This window comes from Alosa pseudoharengus, unplaced genomic scaffold (assembly GCF_046254945.1).
Source record: "Alosa pseudoharengus isolate Yale_2024_CS ecotype anadromous, Long Island Sound unplaced genomic scaffold, YU_APseudo_1.1 YU_APseudo_1.1_scf_16, whole genome shotgun sequence".
NCBI lineage: Eukaryota > Metazoa > Chordata > Actinopteri > Clupeiformes > Clupeidae > Alosa > Alosa pseudoharengus.
The window spans coordinates 22,090,744-22,117,977 of NW_027468630.1; the positions used below are offsets into that span (position 1 = coordinate 22,090,744).

The 27,234-nt window shown below is 39.8% G+C and overlaps 2 protein-coding genes and 2 non-coding genes across 4 annotated transcripts in view; 1 reads left to right on the forward strand and 3 right to left on the reverse strand.

Annotated features, from left to right (window-relative positions):
• Nucleotides 1–273: 273 nt before the first annotated feature.
• On the reverse strand, nucleotides 274–9,922 carry fam219b (family with sequence similarity 219 member B). The gene is made up of 6 exons (XM_076287466.1): nucleotides 9,713–9,922; nucleotides 4,320–4,425; nucleotides 3,821–3,914; nucleotides 3,189–3,266; nucleotides 2,822–2,870; nucleotides 274–2,316 (listed from the first exon to the last, which is right to left on the reverse strand). Exons 1-6 carry the CDS (start codon nucleotides 9,779–9,781, stop codon nucleotides 2,167–2,169), a joined length of 546 nt encoding a protein of 181 aa, XP_076143581.1. The 5' UTR covers nucleotides 9,782–9,922; the 3' UTR covers nucleotides 274–2,166.
• Nucleotides 9,923–19,359: 9,437 nt separating this feature from the next.
• LOC143126375 (U2 spliceosomal RNA) lies at nucleotides 19,360–19,550 on the forward strand. Its single transcript, XR_012987482.1, has one exon. It is a non-coding gene; the product is annotated as a U2 spliceosomal RNA (small nuclear RNA).
• Nucleotides 19,551–21,332: 1,782 nt separating this feature from the next.
• Nucleotides 21,333–21,523, reverse strand: LOC143126374 (U2 spliceosomal RNA). Its single transcript, XR_012987481.1, has one exon. It is a non-coding gene; the product is annotated as a U2 spliceosomal RNA (small nuclear RNA).
• Nucleotides 21,524–26,624: 5,101 nt separating this feature from the next.
• Nucleotides 26,625–27,234, reverse strand: part of thsd4 (thrombospondin type 1 domain containing 4) — a 52,806-nt gene continuing 52,196 nt past the window's right edge. The window contains exon 18 of the mRNA XM_076287467.1: nucleotides 26,625–26,838. Coding sequence (XP_076143582.1) covers nucleotides 26,696–26,838 — 143 coding nt within the window. The 3' untranslated portion in view covers nucleotides 26,625–26,695. The remainder of the gene's footprint in view (nucleotides 26,839–27,234) is intronic.

Sequence of the window (27,234 nt, forward strand, 5' to 3'; positions counted from 1 at the left end):
ATCTAATTTTGTCACAAACAATTTTTCATAATAGCCAGAACTAAAACAGAAAGCCAGCTATAATAGTCAGTTGCAATAACACTATTGAAATGTACCGTATTCACTTTCAACACTTTTGCTTTTGGAAATTAGTCAGTGAAATGAGTTTTACTGGTTACTTGACGATACATGATACCTTTGAGAGCACTGGCTTTACAGCAAATTCTCTCATTGATAGCAAATGCAGCAAAAATCCTGCATCAGAGGTTTTAGTCAAAAATAAGATTGAAAATCTGTAGGTAAACATAATTATATGTGTTTATTTATCATAACAAAAAAAATATTCATAAATACAAAGATTAGTGTGGTCTAGCTCAAAACAATAGTATCCCAAGTTATTGCATTTCGCACTTGGTAGGAGTTGGTATATTTTCGATAATAGGTAAAGAAACAAAACTGTCCCGTGAGTTTGCATAGCTATTCCAGGCCAGAGTAGTGTGCGGAATCCTCTCAACATAGGCAGCTGAGTGCAGTCATTATGTATCTATATATATGTACAATGCCAAATCATCAAGCTCTCAATTCTCAAACAAATTCTCAAGTACACTAAACGGTCTCTTGTCATCAGAGAAACAAACTAACAGTGGATGGTGACCCTGTGCCTTAGCAAGACAAGACTTTCTGCATTCTGTATTTAAATACAGAGTACTTCCTGCTTTTTGCTTTCTTGCTTCCTGATCATTAACATTCTCTCATGACTTTTGGCAAGCTTTGTGACAGGCAGTTGTTCTTTAAGCAATAGGAGGCAGCGTGAGGTGCGAGGCTGGTGTCAAGCAAAAAGAATTTCTCGCCGTCTTTCTTTCAGAGGATGTTCTAAGTGTGATCGAAACTTAACAAGGACCGCTAGCTCCTCTGAAATGGAACGTGACATCACAGTATTCACAAAACACTGGTTTTGTTTAAGCAATGTGACTAAAACAATCACACAAAAATAAAATGAGGCAAGAAAAGTCCAAATAAAAACGTGTATCTGCTGTATGTAGATACTAATTGTAGTGACAAATCTTAGAATTTCTCTGAGGATAACTCATTCAAATATAAAAATTCTACTGGCAGCAACATATGACCAACCAGTAACTGAGTGTACTGATTTGACAGTTCCTCTGTTCTGTCCTAAAACCATTTCTTGAATCAGAACGAGGACTCACCACTATCAGTAGACTACTCACACTCACCAACGCAAACCACCAACAATGCAACAGACGATCAACACAGTCACCACTTCACAACGACCTTCTTTCTCTCTGAATGGCTTCACCATTCTACAAACAAATGTTCAGATAAGTGCTCACATAAAGTAAGTGTGTGTCTTCACACACAATAAGGATTTGTGCGAGCAAGATAGCCATTAAAGCCTTTGTATGAAGAGGAACAGGCCCTCTCAAGTCCCTTAATTCACCGGTGGGAAACAGCGAAAACTTCCTGACCAATGTTAAAGCTCATTAAAAATATATTTAAAAAAAAAAATAACAAACTAATGAGAGTACATGTGCAAAGACGGGAGCTCTAGGGTAGATAGAGCTGACGCGTGATCCTAGGATATTGACACTTGTTAGGAATGCCTCAGGAGATCAAAAAGAGTGTAATTTATGGAGAAAGGAATTAAAAAAGGCCCAAAATCTAACATGTATGGAATTTCCATTGGGCTGTGTCAGCACCATCACATGCCACTCCAAGCCACACACACACACACACACACACAAACACACACACACACACACACACACACACACACACACACACACACGAGGGGCAATGTTTGGTTTTCACTGCAGCTTAAAAGAATAGTAACACTATTTAAGAACAAAAAAAAAAACGCCCATGCCCTCAAAGTTGTGGGTCCCCGTATAACATTATACGCTCAAGTCAACTGCATTGCATTGCACTGCATTGCGACTCTGTTACCCTACACACTGAGCGAGCAGAGAGAAATAGAGCCTGGCCACCTATGGCCGTAGAGATAGGGGGCTCATGCTGTTAGACAGCTGGTCAAATGTGCCCCCACCTCTTCCCTGTACCATGGGTGGCCCTAAGGTCTGTGGTGGTGTTGTAACGTGGCCCCCTGCTGGCCTCTCATGGGACTGCACCACAGAGGGCAAAGGTGAAGGGGGTGGGTCTGAGGTCCGGTCACTGCATAGAGCAGGAGGGGGTGTCTGCACAGCAGCACATAGACGAGCCCATGGGCTTGGGGGGGATGAGGTCCAGGTCCTCGTCATCCGGCATCTCGTCCAAGTGGTAGCCATCCTTCAGGAGCTGCTGATTCAGATCGGGGTGCACCTAAGAATGTGTGTGTGCGTGAGAGAGAGAAAGAAAGAGAAAGAAAGAGAGAGTGGGAGAGAGAGTGAGACAGAAAAGGGGTAGAAAGTGGCCAGTGTGTGTGTGTGTGTGTGTGTATGTATGCAAAAAAAGGAGGGCGGGGGGGGGGGGGGGGGTAAACATAAATGTCGACAGAGAAATGACCAAAACCTAAGATTAACAGACTAGTTCTTGGAACAGTCTTGCAACAAAAGTGCTGAATATCTGAACAAATCCCTGCTGACAACTGAAACAATTATAAACCGGACGGCACTAAGGCATCTGTGCGGGTCATAACCTATTGTCTCCCACTGCATCAAAGCAGGGATCAATTCCTTCTCAAAATGGTTTAATGACATCATGGGTTACTGAGACTATGCAGTAATTGCACTGAATAGCTGTGCAAAACAGTGGCACCGTAGTGTGAATGAAGCTTTAGTGCGGTGTGTGCATTGTGACAGTAATTGCTCTTCCTCCATTGATTCACCTCAGCAGAAGAATATCCAGACGAGTACTGGGACTCCAACTCCACATCACTGCAAGCAGACACAAGGCAGGTTTAACATTGGACTGTGTGATTGTGTGACTACCTCACACAAGCCTACAAGCTGACTTGTGGTGTGATGGAAATTCAAATGACACCTTTTGCACTTTAGAGGAAATGAGCTAGAACCACGTGTTTTGGAGAGGAGATTTACTGCAACAAAGACACACTTTTCATGTGAATGACATTAATGAACTGCATATCTAGATAATTAATAATACATTAATAACTTTGCTTTGTGTGCAGGCCCTTCCTGAGTATGGATTCAACAGACAGGACAATGCTTCACCAGCCATCATTAGGTCCGTACCTGTCAGAGTCCAAAGACACCAGGGTCTCGTCTGCATGCTGGCTCAGGGCTGCATAGCCCTTGTTGAACTTGACACTTCTACAGGAAAAAACAAAGAATACAAAATGACCCTCCTTCAGGCAGAAACACAGATGACCGTCTACAAGTATACAATGGAATAGTATAGAAGAGAATAGAGTATTTAAGTGTAGTGTAGTACAAAACGGGAAAAAAAAAACTGTGGTATTAAAACTTAAAACCCATAAAATATAAATTCCAACTGCAGATTATGTAATGTTTACACAGAAACAAAATCTATCAAAGGTTTTGGTCAGCCTATTCCTTTGGAAGAGCTGAAAGCCTATCTGAGAACAAAGCTGATTGTCATCGCCTTCTACAAAAATTCTTTGTTTAAGGAATGCAAATCTTTCACTTCATTCTTCATTATTGCTAAACCTGACAAACATACACGCATGTTCAAACTATTTTGCAGGAGTGGGTTTTCTGAAGGCACCCATGAACAACTACCATACTTAAATAATACTCTGAACATGCCCTCTCATCAATTACAAACATGCTTGCTCAACGACACTTTTAGGGAAAGCAGTCCAGGTAGGCCGAGACCCACTCTTGACGAAATGATGACCGCTTACTTTTTGACTCCATGCCTGGGCTGCTGAATAACCGGCCCTGCGGAGGTGAAGCCTTTCTTCTTTAGGGCTTTCCGGGCCATCTCTCTGTGCTTCTCTACAGGGTCAACCAGCCACATACACGACAAATGGACAGAATAAATACAATAACACAAGAGGATGGTGAAGAGTCAAGAACCTTACTGAGAATTAGTGTAGCTGAATTTATGATTCTGTCTACATATCAAGGAAATACAAAATAAATGCATTCCTTGACAAGGAAATATCATGTTAATACATTTTATGAACTGTAAATCAATATGGATCTTTTATTGATTAGGTCATGTGGCATCAATGGAAAAAAATACTTTTCACCGTCAACATGCTTAACCAGACAAACACTGTGGTGTTCAGTGGGCTAGCTGAAAAGCATTTTAAGTTGCCATTTAGACATACAGGACACAGTTTGGGAGGCTTCTTCTGAGTCTAACAAACTGCACACTCCTCTCGCTCCCTCACTCACGCAGTTTCATGTGGATGGCCGGGGCTTTGGACATGATGTAGGGCCCTCTCTTCTCTATAGGCCGGATACCCACTTCTGGTGCCCTGGGTCTACTGTTGCCCGTGTCCTAGAAGTGTCGGAGAGAGAGCGATGGACCGCATGTCTTTAACTTAATTCATTCAACACCATTTACTATTAACCACTAGGCTATATCCTTAAGCACACAGAATCTGTCTGACTACTTCAGTAAAAGCAAAAAATTACCTAGTTCATAAAGTACTAACAGTACAAGTTACCATTTATAAGTATAAGTATAAGTATAGTATAGTATAAGTATATATACTCTTTTGATCCTGTGAGGGAAATTTGGTCTCTACATTTATCCCAATCCGTGAATTAGTGAAACACACACAGCACAGTGTACACACAGTGAGGCGAAGCACACACTAATCCCGGCGCAGTGAGCTGCCTGCATCAACAGCGGCGCTCGGGGAGCAGTGAGGGGTTAGCAGGGTCCCCACACACCTTGGTTAAGATCAAATTCAAGGACCTTTCAAGGACTTTCCAGGCCCAATATCCTTAAATTCAAGGACCTAATGTGTCGATAAATTTCAAGTGTGGGCATGGTTAAACCATGTTACCTCAACAGACCAAGGATACCTTGTCGCAGTTTTCTTTTATTTTTGGTCATATGACAGATGGTAGGCATTAGGCATGAGCAGTTCGCGACTGATTCGGTCAGAAAGAACGAATCCCGAAGGTGAACGACGAGAACTGATTCCCAAAACAAGAGAACTGGTTCTTTTTAACATACAAAAATATGGTCACGTAATAAAAGATACAAACGAACAAAGCTTCATCTCCCTCAACCGTATATCGCGATTGAGTCTAAAACGTGAATGAGAGTACTACAGCAGGTAGCAATGATCGGCCTGGCTTTACTAACGTGCCTGCCTGCCAGCGCTAGAACTTGGAAAAACGCCATATGATTCTTACTGAATTCCATTCAGTATATTTATGAAAAAAGGCACTTATGTGCTTAATATTAAGCTTGATATTTACATAAATGATGTAACACACCATATGAGACGGTGTTTTAAAGGATATTTGACTTAAGACAACCAAGACGGTGCTCTAAAGCATATTTTGACTTAAGGAAGAAAGAACTGAAAGAACGAATCAAACGAACGATTTGTGAAGGTGAAGTGAACTGAAAGAACTGATTCCCGGAATAGAATCATTTGGCCCATGCCTAGTATGCATATTCTATTTTTCATGTTTGTATTTTGCATAAAACTGAGCTGAAATAAACTTGTCCTAAACAAGTTAAACTCGTTACCATGAACCTGTCGGTTTATTCATCAGAATGTTAAATTAAATATTTGGGCAACAAACACTACACGCGGGAAACACGCAGAAATCATGCTGGCCGTGTACATGTTAATAAGCGGAATTGTACGTAATTGTATGGATTTTTTTTCCTCAAAAAGAAATTCAAGGACTTTCAAGGACCTCCATTTATTTATGTCTCTTTTCAAAAACTTTCAAGGGCCTTGAATTATTTTTTTCAGATTCACAAACTTTCAAGGATTTCAAGGACCCGTGGGAACCCTGGGTTAGGTGCCTTGCTCAAGGGCACTTCAGCCGTGCCTACTGGTCGGGGTTCGAACCGGCAGCCCTCCGGTTACAAGTCCGAAGTGCTAACCAGTAGGCCACGGCTGCCCCCATTTGTGATGGGATCTGGGAAATCCAATCACATGGTGAAATCAAAAATCCTTGATCATTTCATCCCTCTCAGGTGAAATGTGACCAACTTACGATTCTGATACCATCCTAGCACCATCCTGGATATCGTCCGCTAGCAACATCTTGGATACCAGATGGTATCAGAATCTTAAGTTGGCGAAATTTCCCCATTTGATGGGTTTTCCCAGATTCCACCACATTTAGGTTATTCCATTTTTTTTGTGAATAACAGTTTTTTATTTTTTGAATACAGACAAACTCAAATACAGATACAGATACAACACCCCTCCTACCCCCCAACCTAACCAAAACACATCACCACAAACAAATTTGGTTGCACACAATGTAGTCTTACCATGCTATTGTTTTTGTTATTATATTATTGATTGAATGGACATTATTGTTCATTATTGCCATTTTCCCCTCATTTTCATTGTTTATTTCATTAGGCGATTGATTGAATTGACATTGTTGTTTATTATTGCTATTCTTATTATTATAGTCTGAACAACATGTTCATTTTTTCCCTGTTAAATTGAAGTATTATTTTGTTTTGTATTTGTATGTCACTTTGGACAAAAGCGTAACCATAACATAACAACAGGCTTGTTTTCTGAGAGGAATGACCTGTGGAAATGGTACTGGTATGAGCTCTGGTATGTAGTTACGTGCAAGCTTCACAGAGTGTGTGTGTGTGTGTATGAGTGTATGAGTGTGTGAGTGTGTGTGTGTGTGTGTGTGTGTGTGAGAGTGAGAGGGTTTCTAGTATGCCTAGTGCAGGTGAGATTATGAACTTGCTCTCAGCTGCTGTCTGTCAGTTATCATTGCATTGGTGTTGTGCCCCCTGAAGTTTCTGAAAGCGATGAGGTAGAAACCCATGTTCCCTTCCTAGGCATGTAAGTCTGATGTTCCTTTACTCACTTTGACTTCCACGACTAGTCTGCCAGTGCCGTGTGCAACATGGAGACCGAAATACAAGCTTTACTGGTAGCATCTGTAGTGCAGTTAAATTCTGCATTTTACACTGTGTGAATGGTCATATGATTTGTGTGAATGGTCATGTGATCCGCGCTTCAGGCGTCTCCTCAACAGGTGTTCCGTGTAGACACGATTCTGAAATTGCATACATGCAAGTGGACTAAGAAGAAATTAAGCAACATTTATAAACAAAAATGCAACCGTGTGTGGATGTAGCCATAGGGCCAATGGTAACAGTTTAGTAGAAAGTAATTGACTTGCTCAAATAGGGATGTAACAACTACCGGTGTAACAGCAAACCACAATAAAAATGTTGACAATAACAATTAATTAATTTCAAATATCATAATTATCCCAGCTTCATCCGAGCCTGCTTTTGCCATAAGCCTAGTACAAAATATGCCCTTCTCCAGTAGCCGTAGGCCACTTTAAAATGCACCAGAATAAAGGAATCACATCTACTCTGTAAACATTTTTTATCCCTCCTCAGCACCTCAGTACCCTCAGGTGAAAATGAGTTCCAGCGTCCCTGGTTAAAAGTTGCACTTTTGATAAGGATTTGCCTACATTTTTGTAATATAATAAATACAGTCACACTTTTTGAAACTATTAAAGGTTGTGTTTATCAGTGCTTTCTGAACATATTGAACACATTTTTTTTTTTAAATACTGCGATAATACCGAAAACTGTGATAATTTTGGTCACTTTAACCGTGGGGTTAAATTGTCATATCGTTACATCCCTATGCAAGTAAAGGTAGAAGTGTACTATTTGAGAAGTAAGCTTACTCATATTTCTTTTACTCATATGCTACAAGTAACACTCTACTACCCACCCGGAATCACATACAGGTATCCACCCAACTGTTTTGGGTGGTTCAGGATAGACTGTTTTGCTCAAGCACATGTTGACATCATGCCAGGGGAAGCCTTGAACGAAGAACTCTTGTTTTGGTTGCCAGGCAATCACTAAATTGCCACTGTCACAGTTCCTGCCAAGTCACAAGTACTTGGTGATTAAAGTATGCGGATGCTGAATCAGTGTCCTGTCTGCCTCTTCCTGCTTCTCTGGTGTGCTCGTCCAATGAGTTGTAGTTCTACTCAGTACCCACAAACTAGGCCTACAGCTTATGAAATGGGTGTCCAACGCAACTCTATTACTGATTATCAAGGTAGCCTTCCCCAATTTAGTCACTGCCCATATCAAACACGTTTAGATTTCATACACATACTCGGCTACTAAGTGTTTAATTGGGTATGGTCTTTACGACAAGTAAGGGGTTCATTTGATCAAACTCTGATGAACATTCTTATTTGATCAATAGGTCTTATCTTGATTTCCTGATTATCCTGATTCTGAGAGTTACGTTTCCAACAGTGGAAAAAACGGTCACTCTTAACTGGAGACTAGATCTGTTGAAGCCAGGCTGGTCAAGGAGCAGAGTGAAGTCTCCCTTTTTAATAGATGGCAAGGCTAAATTACCAACTAACATAGTACAGCCAATGGAGTGATAGCTCTCTCTGCATACTAAATCTATTCATTCATACAATTAGCAATTCAACCAACAGTAGGACAGCTGCGATTTGGGTTTTGGGGGCACTTAAGAGTTCACAATTGTTGCATTTCTCAGAACAATAAAAACAAATCCCTAAACAAACACCAAAGCCCATATCCACACATAACAGCCTGTCACTATTTGGTTTGTCAGATTAAAAAAGGTCGAAAACAAAATATATTATCAATGCTGACATAACTTTGTGACATGTGCTGGTAAATCTCTGTGCAAACACCTTGGCTAAACAGAATTTCATTCAATTCTGAGATTGTCATGACAGAACATGCACATTGCTCTGCGAGCAAGACAGTGTCTCTCTGTTTACGTTCACAATCAATGCAATTGCATTTAAGGTCATAAGACCCTCTAGGCATCGTCACTGAGCACAGATAAGCCTGCAATTACAACAACAACTTGCATTTATACAACGCTTTTCAAAACACCCAAAGCGTTTAACAGTGAAGGGGGCAACCCTACTAACCATCACTATTCAGACTCGCCTGTTCTAAACATAAATCAGGAAAAGATAAGCATTCCTACATTGCACTGAAATCAGTGTGCCATCGTTACTTGAAGTTAGATTAGACGTTAGTGGAACGTAAATAGTATCCACTTCAATCCACCCGAATCATCGAACCGACGAGTCAACAAACGGTGCTCTACGTCAACGTTAATTGGTGTGAATCGTGGCATAACATTGGGTGTTTTCGTTGATTATGCAATTATAGCATAGCCTGTCGATAACATTACTGTGCTAATGTCAAATGAGAAAAGTTAAACACAACGATCAAGGTGAAATGTAACGTTAAGCAAATAACGTTAAGGATAGCGCTTAAATAAACTGATTGTTATGACAGAGCCACGTTAACGTTCTACTTGCAGAGAAAACAGACACTAGCTTTACGAAGCTAGCGCTATCTTACGAGTAAATGTGAAGGAACCAATGACATAAAGCATTTCTCTGTGAACTTCAATTCATTGTAGGTAGTAGAATTAACTGTATTGTCGATAGCGATGGTGGTTTTAGCTGGTTATCTGCAGTTAACGTGCTGGTACAGAATTTCTAAATAGACGGGCGGGGGCTACGATGCTAGCATGATAGTTCTACTATTTAGCTAACGATACTTTACTTACAGGCATAACTTGAGACTCGGGGACGACCAGAAGAGTATCCCTTTCTTGTTCTTCCATAATGTCATTCATGTTGTCAAGTCAAAAATGAAAAATGCCCTTGTTTTACATGTTGTCGTGGAAATTACTGAGACGCCCTGCCATGCTTTAGGCCAACACACCCATCTCACGACTTTATTTTTTACAGAAGGTTGTGTTGGATTGCTACCCAGCTTCCATGATATATCGCCCTGAGTGATAACTTCCGCTTCCGGTAAACAACGTTTTTTTTTTTTTTTTCAGAAATGTCTGATTCAAGTCTTTTTTTACTGTCTAAGTTTACTTCAAAAGTACCAGTGGGAATATTCATAAATATAAACGGTTTTAATTGCTTTTATTTAAAGTAGGCCTAATTGTAATGCAATATTAGGCTACCTGAGCATGCTTGTTTTAAGGCAAAATTATCTAAATAATACAGAGATAGTATTATTACTATTCTGTACAGATTATTACTATTCTTGTATTACTGTACTGTTGTACAGAGTACAGAACAGTAATACATTGTTTTTTAGTCCAACTGAACATGTAGAATTCCGTTAGATTAGATTCAACATTGGCATTGTGCAGAGTAAGCCTAAGACAACGAAATGCAGTTAGATAGATAGAAACTTGATTGATCCCCAAGGGGAAATTCAAGGTCCCAGTAGCCAAAGACACACACAACATACACTATAAACAGGATGATAAAATAACAAATCCAAATGACTAAAAAGAACAGTGAAAGCTAAAAAACAAGGATCCACATGAATGTAGTAAGGATGTATAAGCATGAGGCGCTTGCAGCGACAGGGCAGGGACTGACCCTGTAATTCAGTATGCTGTGGTAAGGTGCTCAATGAGGTGTGTGTCATGTGAGCATAGTCTCCCACTGGTCAAGCTCTGTGGAGTGGATGACACATTGTCCAAGATGTTTAGTTTGTTCAGGGTCCTTTTGTCTGATATTGAAGTGATGCACTCCAGTTCAGCTCTAGTCCAGTCATTTTATGAAAAAAGGTTGAACAAATTGCAACAGAAGAAAACTTAACTGATTTTGTATCCATAATATCCTGAGTAAGGGGGAAAAAGCCCCGAAGAATCCCAATAGGGGAAAGTTTAGAAAAAGACCCAAATATACCCTATTCTTGCGCCTATTCAGTATTTTTCTCACGCAAATAGGGAAAAAAATTACCTTCACATATCACCATGAAAATTACTGAGTTGATTACTTACATCAAGACAAACAAAAAATGTATTACAAGTTTTTTGAAATTGTTTGTTAACATGGGCAAACAGGGCATAATGTAATTACGTATAGCTAATTTACCACAACAGAGCTAATAGTCCAAGCAAGGTAAGGTCTAACCCAAAACTAATTGCAACAGAATTTATTTTCACATTTTTATATTTCAATTGGTGATCTAAACACCATAGTAAAAGACCATGAAAATCCAGTTGGTGGAAATATGTTAAAATGAGGGTTGTTTATGCATTATTCTTCAGCAAATACTGACAAAACTGTAATTAGAATGTTGTAGAATACACATTCTAAAGAATATCTTACCCCATCCAGACCCCATCTAACTTAACATAGAATTTTAGAATCTTGCATTGTTGAGGAACATTCTTTTATTTTCCAAGAGTGAATTTTTTTGACCAGAAGGGTGCAGATGGGATAACTGCAGTTAGCCTCCAAAAAGGTGACTCCCTAAACTATATATTTTCTGAAAGCATATACCCTCTAGAGGAGATATAACACCATTTAAGATTGCTGAGGTTTTTATGTTCAAATTAATCTGTGATGTCCCTGTGCTCTGCATTGTTGTTTATCGACCCCCTAAACATTGCATGGCAGCATTTTTAATGGAATTCTCAGATTTTTTTATCTTCTGTCATTCTCAACTATGATTATTATTGTTGGAGATTTTAATATTCATGTTGATGATTCCACAAATTGTTACTCAGCTGAATTCTCTAATATTATAGAATCTTTTTATTTACTACAGCATGTGTTAGAACCAACTCACAAACATGGGCATACTTTAGATTTAGTTTTTTCTCTTGGCTTAGAGCTGAACAATGTTTTAGTGAAAGACCTATTGGTGTCAGACCACTGTGTCATCTTTGACAGTGTTCTCCCAGTTGCTGTTGCACCTCGCACACATATTGTTAGTTTTCGCAGTTTCAATGATCACACTGCCTGTCATTTCTCTTCTTTGTTTAACAAACTTAGTGATACATGCCTGATGCTGGTGGGTTACAAGATACAGATGACATGCTTAACACATTTAATGAGTTATGCACCACCATAGATACTGTAGCTCCTCTTAAAACTAAAAGGAAACCTATTGTTAACAAATCTCCCTGGATCACTAATGAAATACGTAGCCTCAAAAGACTGTGTAGGAAAACTGAACGCAAATGGAAAGCCACTAAGCTTCTGGTTCATTACCAACATTTGAAAGAACTAACTTCCTCCTTTAACAAAGCAGTCAAAGATGCAGATCACAGTATTTTTCAAACCTTATTGCTAACAATCGAAACAATTCTAGATTCCTGTTCAATACTATTGATCGCCTCCTGAATCCTACTCCTGCCACTGTATTGGCATCCTCTGCTGATGAGTGTGAAAAGTTTTTATCATTTTTTATTGATAAGATTGTTAATATTAGGTCAAATATCCCATCTCCGATGTCTCTTGCTAATGTTCCATGCTCCCCTTCTTGCCCTAATAACCTGAGCTGTTTTAGACCTATCTCTATACAGACTCTCACTGACATTGTTGCAGCAATGAATCCTTCATCTAGTCCTTTAGACATTTTACCAGCCACTCTTCTCAAAAAAGTGTTTAGTGCTATAGGCCCTAGTCTGCTATCAATCTTAAATAATTATCTTTCCTCAGGGTGTGTCCCTGACCTTTTCAAGACAGCCAGTGTCCAGCCCCTCCTAAAAAAACCTGGCTTTGATCCTTCCATTCTAAAAAACTTTCGTCCAATCTCTAAATTGCCCTTTATCTCCAAAATTCTGGAAAAGGTGGTCTTGATGCAACTTTCTGAAGTGTTAAAGGGCAATAGCATCCTGGAGAAATTTCAGTCAGGTTTTCGTCCTATGCATAGCACTGAAACTGCTCTTATCAGGGTAACCAATGATCTACTAATGGCAGCTGATTCTGGTGAGCACTCTGTTTTGGTGTTGCTGGATCTCACCGCTGCTTTTGATACCATTGATCATGCTATTTTAATTAGAAGACTAAGAGAATGGGTTGGCATAACGGGTCCTGCTTTGGACTGGTTCATATCCTATTTGTCCAACAGGACATTTTTTGTTTCAATAGGTAATTGTACTTCCTCTACCTCAGCTATTACTTGCGGTGTTCCCCAAGGTTAAATTTTAGGACCAATATTGTTTTCCCTGTATATGTTACCTCTAGGCCACATAATTCGCCGCCATAACATATCATTTCACTGCTATGCTGATGACACACAGCTGTACCTCTCAGTCAAACCAAACATGCTTAACAAGCTAACTGTACTGCAGGATTGCATAGCTGATGTGAAAGACTGGATGTCTCAGAATTTCCTACAGCTTAACTCTGACAAAACAGAAGTCCTTTTCATTGGCCCTGACAAAGTCTATAATCAAGCTAAGACTTTTCTTGGAAATTTAGCCTCAAATAACAAGACTACTTCTAGAAACTTAGGGGTTTTATTTGATACAGATTTAAAATTTGACCAACATGTAAAACTCCTTGTGCAGTCCTGTTATTATCAACTGAGAAACATTTCCAAAATCAGATCAATGCTTTCTTTAAAGGACACAGAGAGAATTATACATGCATTTGTCTCATCTAGACTTGATTACTGCAACGCCTTATTCACCTGTTTAAATCGTCATTCCATCTCTCGTTTACAAACTGTTCAGAATTCAGCAGCCAGACTTTTGACAAAGTCTAAATTTAGGGAACACATCACCCCAGTTCTGGCCAATCTTCACTGGTTGCCAGTGAGTTTTAGGATTCATTTTAAAATCCTCCTTATTACCTATAAAGCATTACATGGTTTGGCACCTGACTATTTAACAGATTTATTAACCCCCTACTGTCCAGCTTGGCCCCTCAGATCCTCCAGCCTGGGACTTTTAGTTGTTCCAGAAAGTAAACTGTCAACTAGGGGTGACCGATCATTTGCAGTTAGAGCACCCAAGCTTTGGAACAGCCTCCCTTATAACATCAAATCTGCACCATCTGTGGCTGTTTTCAAATCTAGTCTAAAGACCTACTTATATAAAATTGCTTTCCTTAAATAGTGAATGATTCCACTCATGTCTCTGCTAATTTATTATCATTATTATCATTTCTGTTTGTTTATTTTGTCTTGGGTACTATACTGTATACCTTTTCTATTTTTTTTAAATATATATTTAGTTAAGTTTGTGTTTGTAGTTTGGTAGTTTACTATTTTATTATTTTTATTATTATTATTATTAGTACTATTATTATTATTATTGTTGTTATCATTACTATTGTTTTTTTTTTTTTTTTGATTTGTTTTGTTTGTTTGTTTGTCTGTAGAGCACTTTGTGCTTTGTGCTTGAAAAGTGCTATATAAATAAATGTTATTATTATTATATTATTATTTAAGACATTTCCCATCTTCCTCCATACCATGCATAACACATACTCCTCTATTCTGTATAGGTGAATCAAGTGAACAGCTGCATTTTGGCCTGCACTATTAAGGGAAACCGATTAAACACCCTAAACTATATATTTCTGAAAGCATAAACCGATTAAACACCCTAAACTATATATTTCTGAAAGCATATCCTCTAGAGGAGATATAACACCATTTAAGACATTTCCCATCTTCCTCCATGCCATGCACAATACATTGCCCTCTATTCTGTAAAGGCGAATCTAGTGTAAAGTGGATACATTTTGGCCTGTCCAGATCAAACACCCTAAACTATGTATTTTGTAAAAGCATATACCCTCTAGATGAGATATAATACCAGTTAAGACATGTATTATCTTCCTCCATGCCTTGGACAATTTGTTTGTCAAATGTTGCAATTAGTTTTGGTCAGACCTTTGCCTAGCTATAATTACATTATGCCCTGATTGCCCATGTTAACAAACAATTTAAAAAAAAACTTAATACATTTTTTGTTTGTCTTGATGTAAGTAATCAACTCAGTAATTTTCATGGTGATATGTGAAGGTTAATTTTTTTCCCCTATTTGCGTGAGAAAAATACTGTATAGGCGCATGAATAGGGTATATTTAGGTCTTTTTCTAAACTTTCCCCTATTGGGATTCTTCGGGGCTATTTACCCTTACTCAGGACATATTGAGGATACAAAATCAGTTTTGTTTTCTTCTTTTGCAATTTGTTTAACGTTGACCCCTATTTTGGCTTAAAATTACTGGACTACTCCCACGTTTCCATCTAAACAGAATTGCAAAAAAGCAGAAAAGTACAATGAGATATATAAAGTATTGACCATATCTCACTAATCCCCTGCATATCATATCCAGGTGAACTGAACTCCAAAAACCTCTGATGTCATGTTCACCGTTGAAATCATCACCTGGGGCTTCGAGGTCACTCACTGCAAAATCATCAACAACATCATCCTCATCCTTATTTCCAGACTAGAGATAGATAGATCGATACTTTATTGATCCCCCATGGGGAAATTCAGGGGGTCTCAGTAGCATACAGACATCACACACAACATGCACTTACAGCATAAATATAAGTATAAACATATAACCAAACTCCACTGTACAATAGAGACAGTAGGAGATAAGAAAAACTAACAAAACTAAATACTAAATATACTATATAAATTAAATGTAAAAAATCCAGTGTGCTTGAGGGTGATCAAGCATGAGACGCTTGTAGTGACAGGGCCTGTAGTTCTGTGTGCATGGTGAGGTGCTCAAGAGAGTGAGTGTCATGGTGAAGGTGCAAAAAGTAGTCCAACAGTAGTCCTTTAGTTATGTGTGCATGGTAAGGTGCTCAAGAGAGTGAGTGTCATGGTGAAGGTGCAAAAAGTAGTCCAACTCAAGGTTCATTCAGAAGACACAGACATGACATACAACATACATTAAAAAGACAAAGATAAACATACAGAAAAGTAAAAAAGAAACACTGCATATAAAAGACACTTATACCAGTGTTTCCATAGTGATGATTGGTATCGTATGGCACTAAACCTAGTTTTTGCTGCTCAGGGAGACGTTCAGGCGACGAATGAATTTGTAGATCAGACTCCTCAATAATGCCTGGAAGGTGCTGACCCCTGCATTGTAAAACAGGTCACTTGCAGTAGAGCACCCTCTTGAGCTGTATCCTCATACAGTCATTATAAGCAACCTTTAGCTTCTGCATGCTTGCCCTTTTTTTTACTTAGTCCATAAGGGAGCCGTAGCTATACAAAGGAGTGCAATAGGCTAATTTTGACGTCATCCGTGCTCATGATGTGGAATTATTTTCTTACCAGCATTGGTAAGCTTGGGCATATAATATGCAACGCTGCCTGTAGGCCTATACATCCTCATCATCAGCCAACTGATCTGTAATTTAGTGACCTAGATATTTAATTTATTAGACACTCATCACTTGTTCTGACAGATAAAAGTCTGGAAAACAAAGATATCTGTCCCCTTTTGTCCTACATATCAAGACAGTACTCTTTTTGGCATTATACAACACATCATATTTCAACCCATATTCAGAGCAGATATTCAGTAGCTGCTGAAAGTCAGCACTGCTGGGAGAGAGAATGACCAGACCATCAGCATACAATGATCTACCAAGGTGTTACCAATCATACAGCCAGCCATTGACTTCAACATTATGGACCCATGCCCACTTTTCTGTACAGCATATACAGTTTGTCTCATTGTGCACGTAGTCTATTGTGGGTACAGCATCTGAACTAGGCCTATCCAACATGAATAGATTGGCTGTCGGCTGTGGCTTGCACCTGATTGCATGTCCGATTTTTGCCTCTTCCAAATTGGCAAGATATACACTCAAACTGCCCATGCGTAATATCAGACAAAAGCCGACCCGGAGTGGCTTATCGGGAACTTCGGGTGGCTGTCTGAAAATGTTCAACGTGGACGCCATGTTGACCGGAGGGTTTGAAGGTCAGGGAAGATTCCGGTGTTACATGGCAACTGGCACCCATGTTAACTGGCTGCGTTGGTGACGTTTAACGAGTGATGACGTTTGTTTGACAGATGTGGCCGCTTGCAGATTTGTCAAGTGTCAGTGTCAAGTGTGAGTGCTGTCAGTTGGCTCGTGGCGCAAGTTGATAGACGTCTGATTAATAGGGTTGCCACCTGTGTCTGACAAAAATCCTGGACATTTTGACCATCCAATCGACCCTTTTGTTTGTAAGCAACGGCGCCTTTCGAACATTTAACCCAAGATAAAAACTGTCATTCTAAGCGACAATTGTATAGCTAAAATGAGTAAGAATGGCAATTTCTAGTTATTTGTTTAGTTAATTGCTTTATTTAATAGCAGACCTTTATTATTTTGTTATATTTTCAACAGTTTTTAGTTGTGGACACCTGGGGCAGTATTGAGAAAAGGAATACATAATTAGGTTCTGCTTTTTTGCTTATGTGGAATACACTTTCCGTTCTCTGTCTCTCCTTGTCCCACACACTCTCCGTCTCCACCTTACCATTTCTAATGAACCTCCACGGTGCGTGCCCCCACCACCACCACCCATGTTATGCTACGTCATTTTTGTAGAGCCAATAAGGCTGTGCATACGTTTATGGACGTAGCCACGCTTCAATTGAAATACACATTTTGCGCATCATGTACAAAAATCCGGGACATTTAGTGTCCAGGATTTTTATTTTTATTTTCCTGGACAGACCATGACAATCCTGGACAATCAGGAAAATCCTGGACAGGTGGCAACCCTACTGATTAACAAGCAAACAGGTCAATTTATTCGTGGTTCGATACCCATGTGAAGTTAATTTATGCTATTTAGGTGTTTGTTTTTTGGGTGGCATATTCATGGTCCAGTGCATGTAGTACTACATACATTTTTGACTTTTAAACATGTCATGCATATTTGTGTGCGTCGCTAGTATATCAGAAAGTGACAAATCTGCAAGCGGCCACATCTGTCAAAGACTCGTCATCAATCATGAAACGTCATCAACGCAGCCAGTTAACACGGAAGCCAGTTGCCATATAACACCGGCTTCTTACTTGGTGGCCTAGGCATATTTGTAGGAAATGGCTTAAATGACGATCGCGTTGACATTATAATGTAGCCTAGCCTGACAGTTTGACCTATTTTGAGTGCAATCTTTTCTGAACAAGATACTAGATAGCAAGGCTAGAAATCTGACATTTTGTGGCCAGCCTGCTCAGTGGAGGATTGTAACTTATTCACCGCTATGAAATATTGGAGAAACTTAAGTTATTGTGTAGCCAAAGTGTTATTAAATGAAATTAATTAAACAAGGAAACGGTGGTTGTTGTGGAAACAGTCCATTTTGCGCATTAGATTAAGTGGGTGCTCCTCTCTTGGGTGCTCCTTGTTGGTGCCCAATCCCAATCCTCCCCCACCTTTCTTATGCAGCCCTTGCCACTTAATCTACTACCCCCCCCCCCCCCCCATAAATGCACAAATAGGCTGACACCAGACATAATTTCACTGCATTTCTTACATCCAGTAACTATATGCATGTGACAATAAACGTCCTTGTATCTTGTATCTATTAGATTAAGTGTGTGAGTGTAAGGGAGTGAGAGAAAAATAGTTACAAACTGACTTCACAGGTTTTCCTTGGTCTGTTTTCAGTAGCCTATTTGTTTGTCTCTTGTATCTCGTTTTTAAAGTTCTGCAATGGTCGATTTGACGCAGAACCATAAATTGGTCTATAGCCTACTAGTTAACATTGCAATGCTTGTTCCTGAAGGATATGCAGCACCCCTTGCTTATGTTTTTCACAGTAGAAAGCCAGACTCTGGCTGCTGGTGTTGACCATGATGTCACGCTTATTCCAGGGTATAGGCCTGCATTATTTTGGTAGACTGTGTCTTTCCAATTTCCAATTTGTCTCATGTCAGATACATTTTAGATTCTACTGTATTAGAATTCATATAAAGAGCCAATTCAGTAGAATAAGTTTATCGTGAGGACTGAGGAGCTCAGCCAATGTTGTAGCCTATGCCATACCACTTTTATCCACTGGGTGGAGGGATGGCATTTTTAAAATAAAAATTAAACCTTAAATCCGAGACCAAAGCCATTTACAACAGTAACTATCTGACGCGTGTGCTTCTCATGCTTAAACGCACAGACAATCTATGTAAACGCTCCTTTAAAACATATCGTGAAATCATGTTTCTTCTTACTCGTTTGTGATTGGTTCAAGCGATGCATTGTGTAACGCCTCATTTAAAATATTGCTCTAAATGTCCATCTAGCAGCAATCGGTAAGGATTTTCAAACTTTCTAAGTAATGGAACGTGAAAGTGCAGGTATCTGGGCATCCTCTCTGATGTAACTGTGTAGGTTATTGTAAGGACTCTAAACGTGAAGTTTAAGACGGCAAATACAGTCCTTTGCTAAAGGTGGAGGAAGGTATCGCTTCTCGGCCTTTTGGCTAAGATCAAGTGTAGTATCTGTTCTTATCAGTTTAATATCTGATACGTCCCCTACCCGGGGACCATATATTAAATTGATTTTTGGAACAGGGAGATGGAATAGGGGCTTGCTCCGTCCACTCCACGCATCGACCCGGTATTGCAGTACATCCGGGAACGGTGCACCCCCCCTCTATGTGTCGAATGGTAATATAGCCCTAGACTACTGTGCTTGAAAATTCGCATGCAGTGTCCATGACGTGTTCTTGGATAATTCTTCGCTAATCTGACAAACGAGGAGATAAATAGTATTGATAATGACAGTAGCAGTACATGAACTTTTCCAATGCCTTCATTTCGGGGAGGCTTTCAGCTGTAGGCTACGTGCGACTTCCTGAAAAATCAACAGGCTAGCTAGGCCTATGTCAATCACTGAACTTTGCTATCCAATCAGTAATCAGAAGAAATTATCTCTCAGGTGCCCTTCTAATATCTTCAATGGTTTACATGCATGTGTGGATATATTAGCGTATGATACTACCCCATTATTTTGTTAGAGTGGATTCAACAGCAAGCGAAGGTCAGGTACAAACCAGAAGCTGCAAAGGGAGATAAACCCTGAACCAAATACACACACCTTCCAGGAAGTTGCTTAACATGGTGCTTGTAGTGAGGCTCACAGTAGTGTATGGCTTTCTTGGCTAATAATCAGATTTTTGGACTTCACAATTATCACGTGCACCCCCCCCCCCCCCCATGCAAGGACAGCTCATTCTCGATTCTTTCTCCATTACTATTCTCCTTTACCAACATAATACAGGCAACGATAGGCTAGTCGCACATACAGAACAACAGAGGAGCCCAAATGCATATTTTCGTGCCAGTGAATTGTTGTCAGATTTCCCCCAGCTCTGCGTTCTACGGCTTCCACTCCCCTTGCTCCTAGTTGATACAACGTAGCTGACATTTCTGCGTAAGTTAGCTTGTTTACAAACATCTCTAATTAAAACGTCATAGGTTTCAATGTAGGACAGCCTAGCGGGGATAGGCCAAATGAAAAATTGAGGAAAGTGCCGATTTCACATTCTTGTTGTGCGGATTTTGGATTTCGGTCGTGGGGATACAAAGTTTAATATCCAAAACAAAAACACGAGGGAATTTCCTATTTTGTTTTTTAAAAATACAGATATAAGGTCGTTTTTCGATTTTCAATTTTCGTTTCGAATTTGAAAATCAAATGAACAGAAGGTACACGGACCTAAAATCTTACTTGCATGTATATTTTAGAGCTAGCCTAATTTTTACTATTTAAGAACATTAAATGTTTGGAGTAGACAATTACTGGCAAAATGGACCTTGCCTCAGTTTGACCACTAGGTGTCACCCTATAATTGGTGTGTGCAGAGCCGCGTGTGTGTGTGGTTAAAGCTCCTTACAAAATCAGCTTGATTGATCGTTGACATTGATCATACCATCATGACTGGTAGGGCCAACTTGTGTTCATTCCTAAAAAAAATTCTCATCTTAACATAAGTCATCAACTGAGAGTTTCATGGTGATATCTACTATTTTAAAAGTTTACCCTATTTAATTATGCAAATTGCCCAAAGTGCAACTTTTAGCAACCAAGTTGAATTCCATCCACTAGGCCTATCGATGACATTTCTGCAATACAATTTTAGGGTACTCAACATTTCTGGGTTTACTATTGGGCCTATGGGGGATACAAGTTGACTATACTCAGATTATTTGTTGACATCAAACCAAGGAATGAACACAAGTTGGTCCTACCAGTCATGATGGTATGATCAATGTCAACGATCAATCAAGCTGATTTTGTAAGGAGCTTTAACCACACTCACACTCGGCTCTGCACACACCAATTATAGAATTATCCAAGAACACGTCATGGACACCGCGTGCGAATTTTCAAGCACAGTAGTCTATGCCTATATTACCATTCGACACATAGAGGGGGGTGCACCGTTCCCGGAAGTACTGCAATACCGGGTCGATGCGTGGAGTGGACGGAGCAAGCCCCTATTCCATCTCCCTGTTCCAAAAATCAATTTAATATATGGTCCCCGGGTAGGGGACGTATCAGATATTAAACTGATAAGAACAGATACTACACTTGATCTTAGCCAAAAGGCCGAGAAGCGATACCTTCCTCCACCTTAAGCAAAGGACTGTATTTGCCGTCTTAAACTTCACGTTTAGAGTCCTTACAATAACCTACACAGTTACATCAGAGAGGATGCCCAGATACCTGCACTTTCACGTTCCATTACTTAGAAAGTTTGAAAATCCTTACCGATTGCTGCTAGATGGACATTTAGAGCAATATTTTAAATGAGGCGTTACACAATGCATCGCTTGAACCAATCACAAACGAGTAAGAAGAAACATGATTTCACGATATGTTTTAAAGGAGCGTTTACATAGATTGTCTGTGCGTTTAAGCATGAGAAGCACACGCGTCAGATAGTTACTGTTGTAAATGGCTTTGGTCTCGGATTTAAGGTTTAATTTTTATTTTAAAAATGCCATCCCTCCACCCAGTGGATAAAAGTGGTATGGCATAGGCTACAACATTGGCTGAGCTCCTCAGTCCTCACGATAAACTTATTCTACTGAATTGGCTCTTTATATGAATTCCAATACAGTAGAATCTAAAATGTATCTGACATGAGACAAATTGGAAATTGGAAAGACACAGTCTACCAAAATAATGCAGGCCTATACCCTGGAATAAGCGTGACATCATGGTCAACACCAGCAGCCAGAGTCTGGCTTTCTACTGTGAAAAACATAAGCAAGGGGTGCTGCATATCCTTCAGGAACAAGCATGGCAATGTTAACTAGTAGGCTATAGACCAATTTATGGTTCTGCGTCAAATCGACCATTGCAGAACTTTAAAAACGAGATACAAGAGACAAACAAATAGGCTACTGAAAACAGACCAAGGAAAACCTGTGAAGTCAGTTTGTAACTATTTTTCTCTCACTCCCTTACACTCACACACTTAATCTAATAGATACAAGATATAAGGACGTTTATTGTCACATGCATATAGTTACTGGATGTAAGAAATGCAGTGAAATTATGTCTGGTGTCAGCCTATTTGTGCATTTATGGGGGGGGGGGGTAGTAGATTAAGTGGCAAGGGCTGCATAAGAAAGGTGGGGGAGGATTGGGATTGGGCACCAACAAGGAGCACCCAAGAGAGGAGCACCCACTTAATCTAATGCGCAAAATGGACTGTTTCCACAACAACCACCGTTTCCTTGTTTAATTAATTTCATTTAATAACACTTTGGCTACACAATAACTTAAGTTTCTCCAATATTTCATAGCGGTGAATAAGTTACAATCCTCCACTGAGCAGGCTGGCCACAAAACTGCTTTCTATATCTAGATTGCACTCAAAATAGGTCTTATACTGTCATATCTAGGCTAGGCTATAATGTGAACGATCATCATTTAAGCCATTTCCTGCAAATATGCCTAGGCCAACAAGTAAGAAGCCGGAGTCTTCCCTGACCTCCAAAGCCCTCTGGGGGGTAAGTCAACATGGCGTTCACGTTGAACATTTTCAGACACCGAACCGAAGCTCCCGATTAGCCACTCCTTGCCTGCTTTCGTCTGATATTACGCATGGGCAGTTTGAGCATATCTTGGCCTAGGCCTACTGCCAATTTGAAAGAGGCAGTATCTAGGGTATTCGACAATCAAGAAAATCACTCAAAGTGAAATATTTCAAGCCATTTTATCTTGATTACGCTTAGCCTACAGCTCTTGAAAAACAAAAATCAGTGTCTCAAAATATGAATTAGAAATTAACTTATCTGACTAATCTGAAATAGTTCATTTAATACACTCAATATTTGGTCGGGCTGCTTTTGCAACATTCTGTACCTGTGGCGTGCTGGCACTCTGCTCATCATTGTTACTTGGGCCAGCGCAAGCATCTTTGGTGTTTTAAGTTCAGGTGAAAAGCAATTCATAGTGTTCAAATTCCACAAGTTTCCCAAATGTTGCTAACAGACAAAGAGGGAGAAAACCTAGGCCATGCTCCTCCAGCAGGCCTCAAAACCAATAGACTCATCACATTGAGAGGACAGGTGTGCAATTTACCAATTAGCCACAGGTAGTGACATCACTGAAGCCGACTTCATGTAGCCGCCTGCTGCCGTCTTAAGCTGACTGCATAACGTGATTATTTCTGAGATTCTGACAACATTTTCTTTTTCAAGCACAGGTACAATTTGAATTGTATTAATTCATTTATTATTATTAATATTATTATTATTATTATTATTTGCAGCAGGACTAGTCCTGACAGACGGAGATTCCTTTGTAGCATGACACCATGACCGATGTTTGAAATGGGATACTCCACACATACAGTTGAAACTGCAAGGGCATTGATATCTTAAAAAGTGTTATTCCTAGCCTGCCCAAACTTTGTAGGGGGGAGAAACATGTTCCCAGTATGATCGGACCACTAACAGTTTGTACAGAATGCCCACTGGTTTTACCTGTGTGAAATGTCTAGCTCTTTGGTCACTCTTGTCAATGGGAAACCAGATATTCTTGGCAGGGGAGGTGCCATGATCAAGATAACATACATTTCATTACCATGCACCAATGTTGGTGGTGATTGTTTGGTATGGCAAGAAGGTAGGAAAAATGAAGGTATGAAGGTGGGGGAAAACCTCCAAGTGGTTCTTACTTCATTGCAGGTCGGCAGATGTTTAGAGTAATGTGAATTTCAACGCATCATTTCCAGTAGTGAGGAGCTGCTTTCATCCTTTTGCTTATTGTTTTAAAAGAAACGTCTGATTTGACTCAATTACTAGATAAATGTCTGGAACTGCTGAACTAGATACAGAGGAAGCTCATAAATGTCTTAATGTTAAACTTGAGATTCTTTAATGGAAAATGTGCAGAGTATTTGTGTTTCACTCTCAGTGTAGACTGACTCAGCTGTATGTTTTGGCACCATTGCAAACTTTTTAGGCTTTTACCGGATTTGACAGTGGCCATTCTAGGATTGGTCTTAACAAAGGCTCAGTGAGATGAGATGAACTGTTGGTGTGTTCATATATTAGTGTCATGATCCCACCTATGTCATGTAGATGAGATTTGTAGGCCTACGGTGTATGTCTGCAACCATAGAGACTATAATACACCCTCTGCTTCAGGACAATATCTGTCATTGGTGGTACATATCTATATATCAGTTTATGTCATATATCTAACCTTACTCTTGGTTTTTCTGACGGTTATTACATTCTGCTTACAATTTGTAAATGCTGAATTACAGATACTCGCTCATCTCATTTCATTTTCTTACATTATACACATTGAGTTGCCCTAGCCAACCCACATACACTAGAACCTTATGTACATTGTTTGTCTTATATGATCCTGTATTTTGCATGTTTAGTGTGACGGTATACTGTTACAATAAACATGTTTACTGTATATGTCTGTATATAACATGTACTTTGTTTTGTATATGTACTGTATAGCTTTGAAAAAAAAACACTGCACATTTTTTCAGTTGCTGAGTGACTTTCGATTGAGTTGACGGTCATATTCAAAATTAAGACATCTCTGCAAATTTGAATATGACCGTTAACTCATTTGAATGTCACTCAGCAACCGTAGGATGACATCAGAAAAAATTGCAGTGGTCATTAATTTTTTCCAGAGCTGTATATTGTCCTAAGTTTTGTCCATTGTGTATGCTAGAGTAACACTACCAGCTGGGACCAAATTCCTTATATGTGTGAACATACTTGGCTATTAAAGTGGTTTCTGATTCTGATTATTGCTCCATATGTTCTTTATAAACAGTGTGCTGTAACTGACGCCAAACCTCAGTGATGACTTCAGCCCCCGGCCTAGTATTCAATCATGCGTCGATAAAGACACCAAAGGTACAGTTTAAGGCAGAGTTGGGCAGAATATACACATGGTGAGGGGAAGAGTTGTATAAATTAGTAGTTTTATTATCTTGACTTAACCATCATGCCAAGTCCATATTATAAGAAAACATTGAAATATCATTGTGAGAGAATGATTGAAATGGGTTACTGTGTTAATGAAGTTGCTAATACTTTTCAATTTTGTGGTTTCTGGACCTTTCAATTATTATGTCACTGTGTATTTAGTTAGGAAATGTCTAAGCTGTTACAGGAACACATGTAAACTTGTGTTTTGATATATGCACTTAAATGCACTTCATTTTGGCTTAATAACTGAAGGTATGATCATGATGCCCAAAACAATGTGCCTTGGACTTACGCTTATCATGGACGGGGTCAACAGAAAGAACATCCACATGTTTATCCACAAATGCAAAGCTCTATGTCCTGGCATGCAATTAACCTTTGCTTAATGATCACCATTCTTTTCAGGAGTAAGCAACCGGATATGACCAGGCTTCTGGTAATATCCAGCAGCGGTAGCCAGTGGTATTGCCCAGCCTGATCCCGTAGCCAAGGGAAGCCCCTGGAGATGGAACTCAACTGGGCCATCGCCAGGGGTACCTGGAGAGGTGAATGCCACAGACACGGTCTCTACAGGAAACTCCTGGCTGCAGTTCCTTTGAGGTGAACTGTGTCCCTTAAGAGCCACCATCCACTGCTGTCTTGACTGCTCTGGTGAGGGTGACCTAGTAAGTGGAGGTATGTGTCACATCATAGACAGTAATTAATAATATTGTCATAAATATGTGGTGGTTTAAAAAGAAAATCCTATTACAAATGTGTACATTTATACATCGCATCAATACATAATAAAAGGTATGATTTAAAAAGGTTGCTTTTTTCCCTCTTTGTTCATTCTCCATCTTGTGTCTGAGTATGTTTGTGGTGCCTCTTCCTGACAGGGCATTTTGGACCGATGTCATCCCTTGATCCAGCAGCCTAAAAATGCACCAGAGTTTCACCCTAATGATGTCTTGGAGTTCATGTCAAGGGTCAAGAATTGGCTGACAATAGACAGTTCCACTCAGACTGGGGCTGAAGGACATACACTTTTCATATATCTCAAAGGGCAACGTCATTGCCCCCCCCCCCCCTTTCATCACCAAGTGTTATGTTTTTATCCATGTGGTCTCTTCAGAAAGGCCCAAACATTATCCAAGTATCATTCCCAAGCACTCCGTTAGGTCAGCGTAATGAGTCTGTGAACGGCTCACTCCCATAGTGCTTCCCGAGGGGCCGGTGTATGCGATGCACAGGGGGCTCTGTGTAATCTGGGTCTGGGAAGGACCCAGAGGTTCAGGGGGCAACTGGAGAAGTGAAGCCCAGGACGGGGGTGCTATCGTTGGCCTCTGAACCCCGAGGCCCTGTGGGGCACACGCGAGCAGGACGCACAGCAGGCGTTCCTGTAGTAGTTGTACACACACAGGCGAGCCTGGACCACCACGTTGCAGTTGAAGTATATGTCCCGACAGTTCTCATCTGGAAGACATTGAGGGACGTCTTTATTACAGAAAGTACACACTGGGCATCGCTTTCATGGTAGCAGAAGATTTAACTTAAACATATCTTGTGACGTGTATTTATTTATACGTTTTGGGTTTCAAAGTTTCAGACGTTCACCACAAGATCACTAGTGTGATTGTTAGCCTATGGATGACTGAAATCCAATCCAAATGTGATATTGATTTCTCCAGTGTGTTGTAAGATATAGCTGTAGATTTTAATTTCCTATGTTCTTGACATTTCACCTTTTAATAAAAACACCACTAAATATAAACCAGTCAGATTACTTTTTTTTTACTGTTATATTGATATTACCAATACGTTTACTTAAAACCCTTAATTATAGATTTCTTGAGGTTAATTTAATCAGAA

What these genes read in the sequence shown, in the direction of transcription:
- fam219b (XM_076287466.1), bottom strand. Translation starts at nt 9,781, where the DNA reads ATGAATGACATTATGGAAGAACAAGAAAGGGATACTCTTCTGGTCGTC. An exon ending in GGCCATCCACATGAAACTGC is followed by an intron (nt 3,915 to 4,319) that starts GTGAGTGAGGGA and finishes TTGACCCTGTAG; the next exon opens with AGAAGCACAGAGAGATGGCC. An exon ending in CCCAGGCATGGAGTCAAAAA is followed by an intron (nt 3,267 to 3,820) that starts GTAAGCGGTCAT and finishes TTTTTCCTGTAG; the next exon opens with AAGTGTCAAGTTCAACAAGG.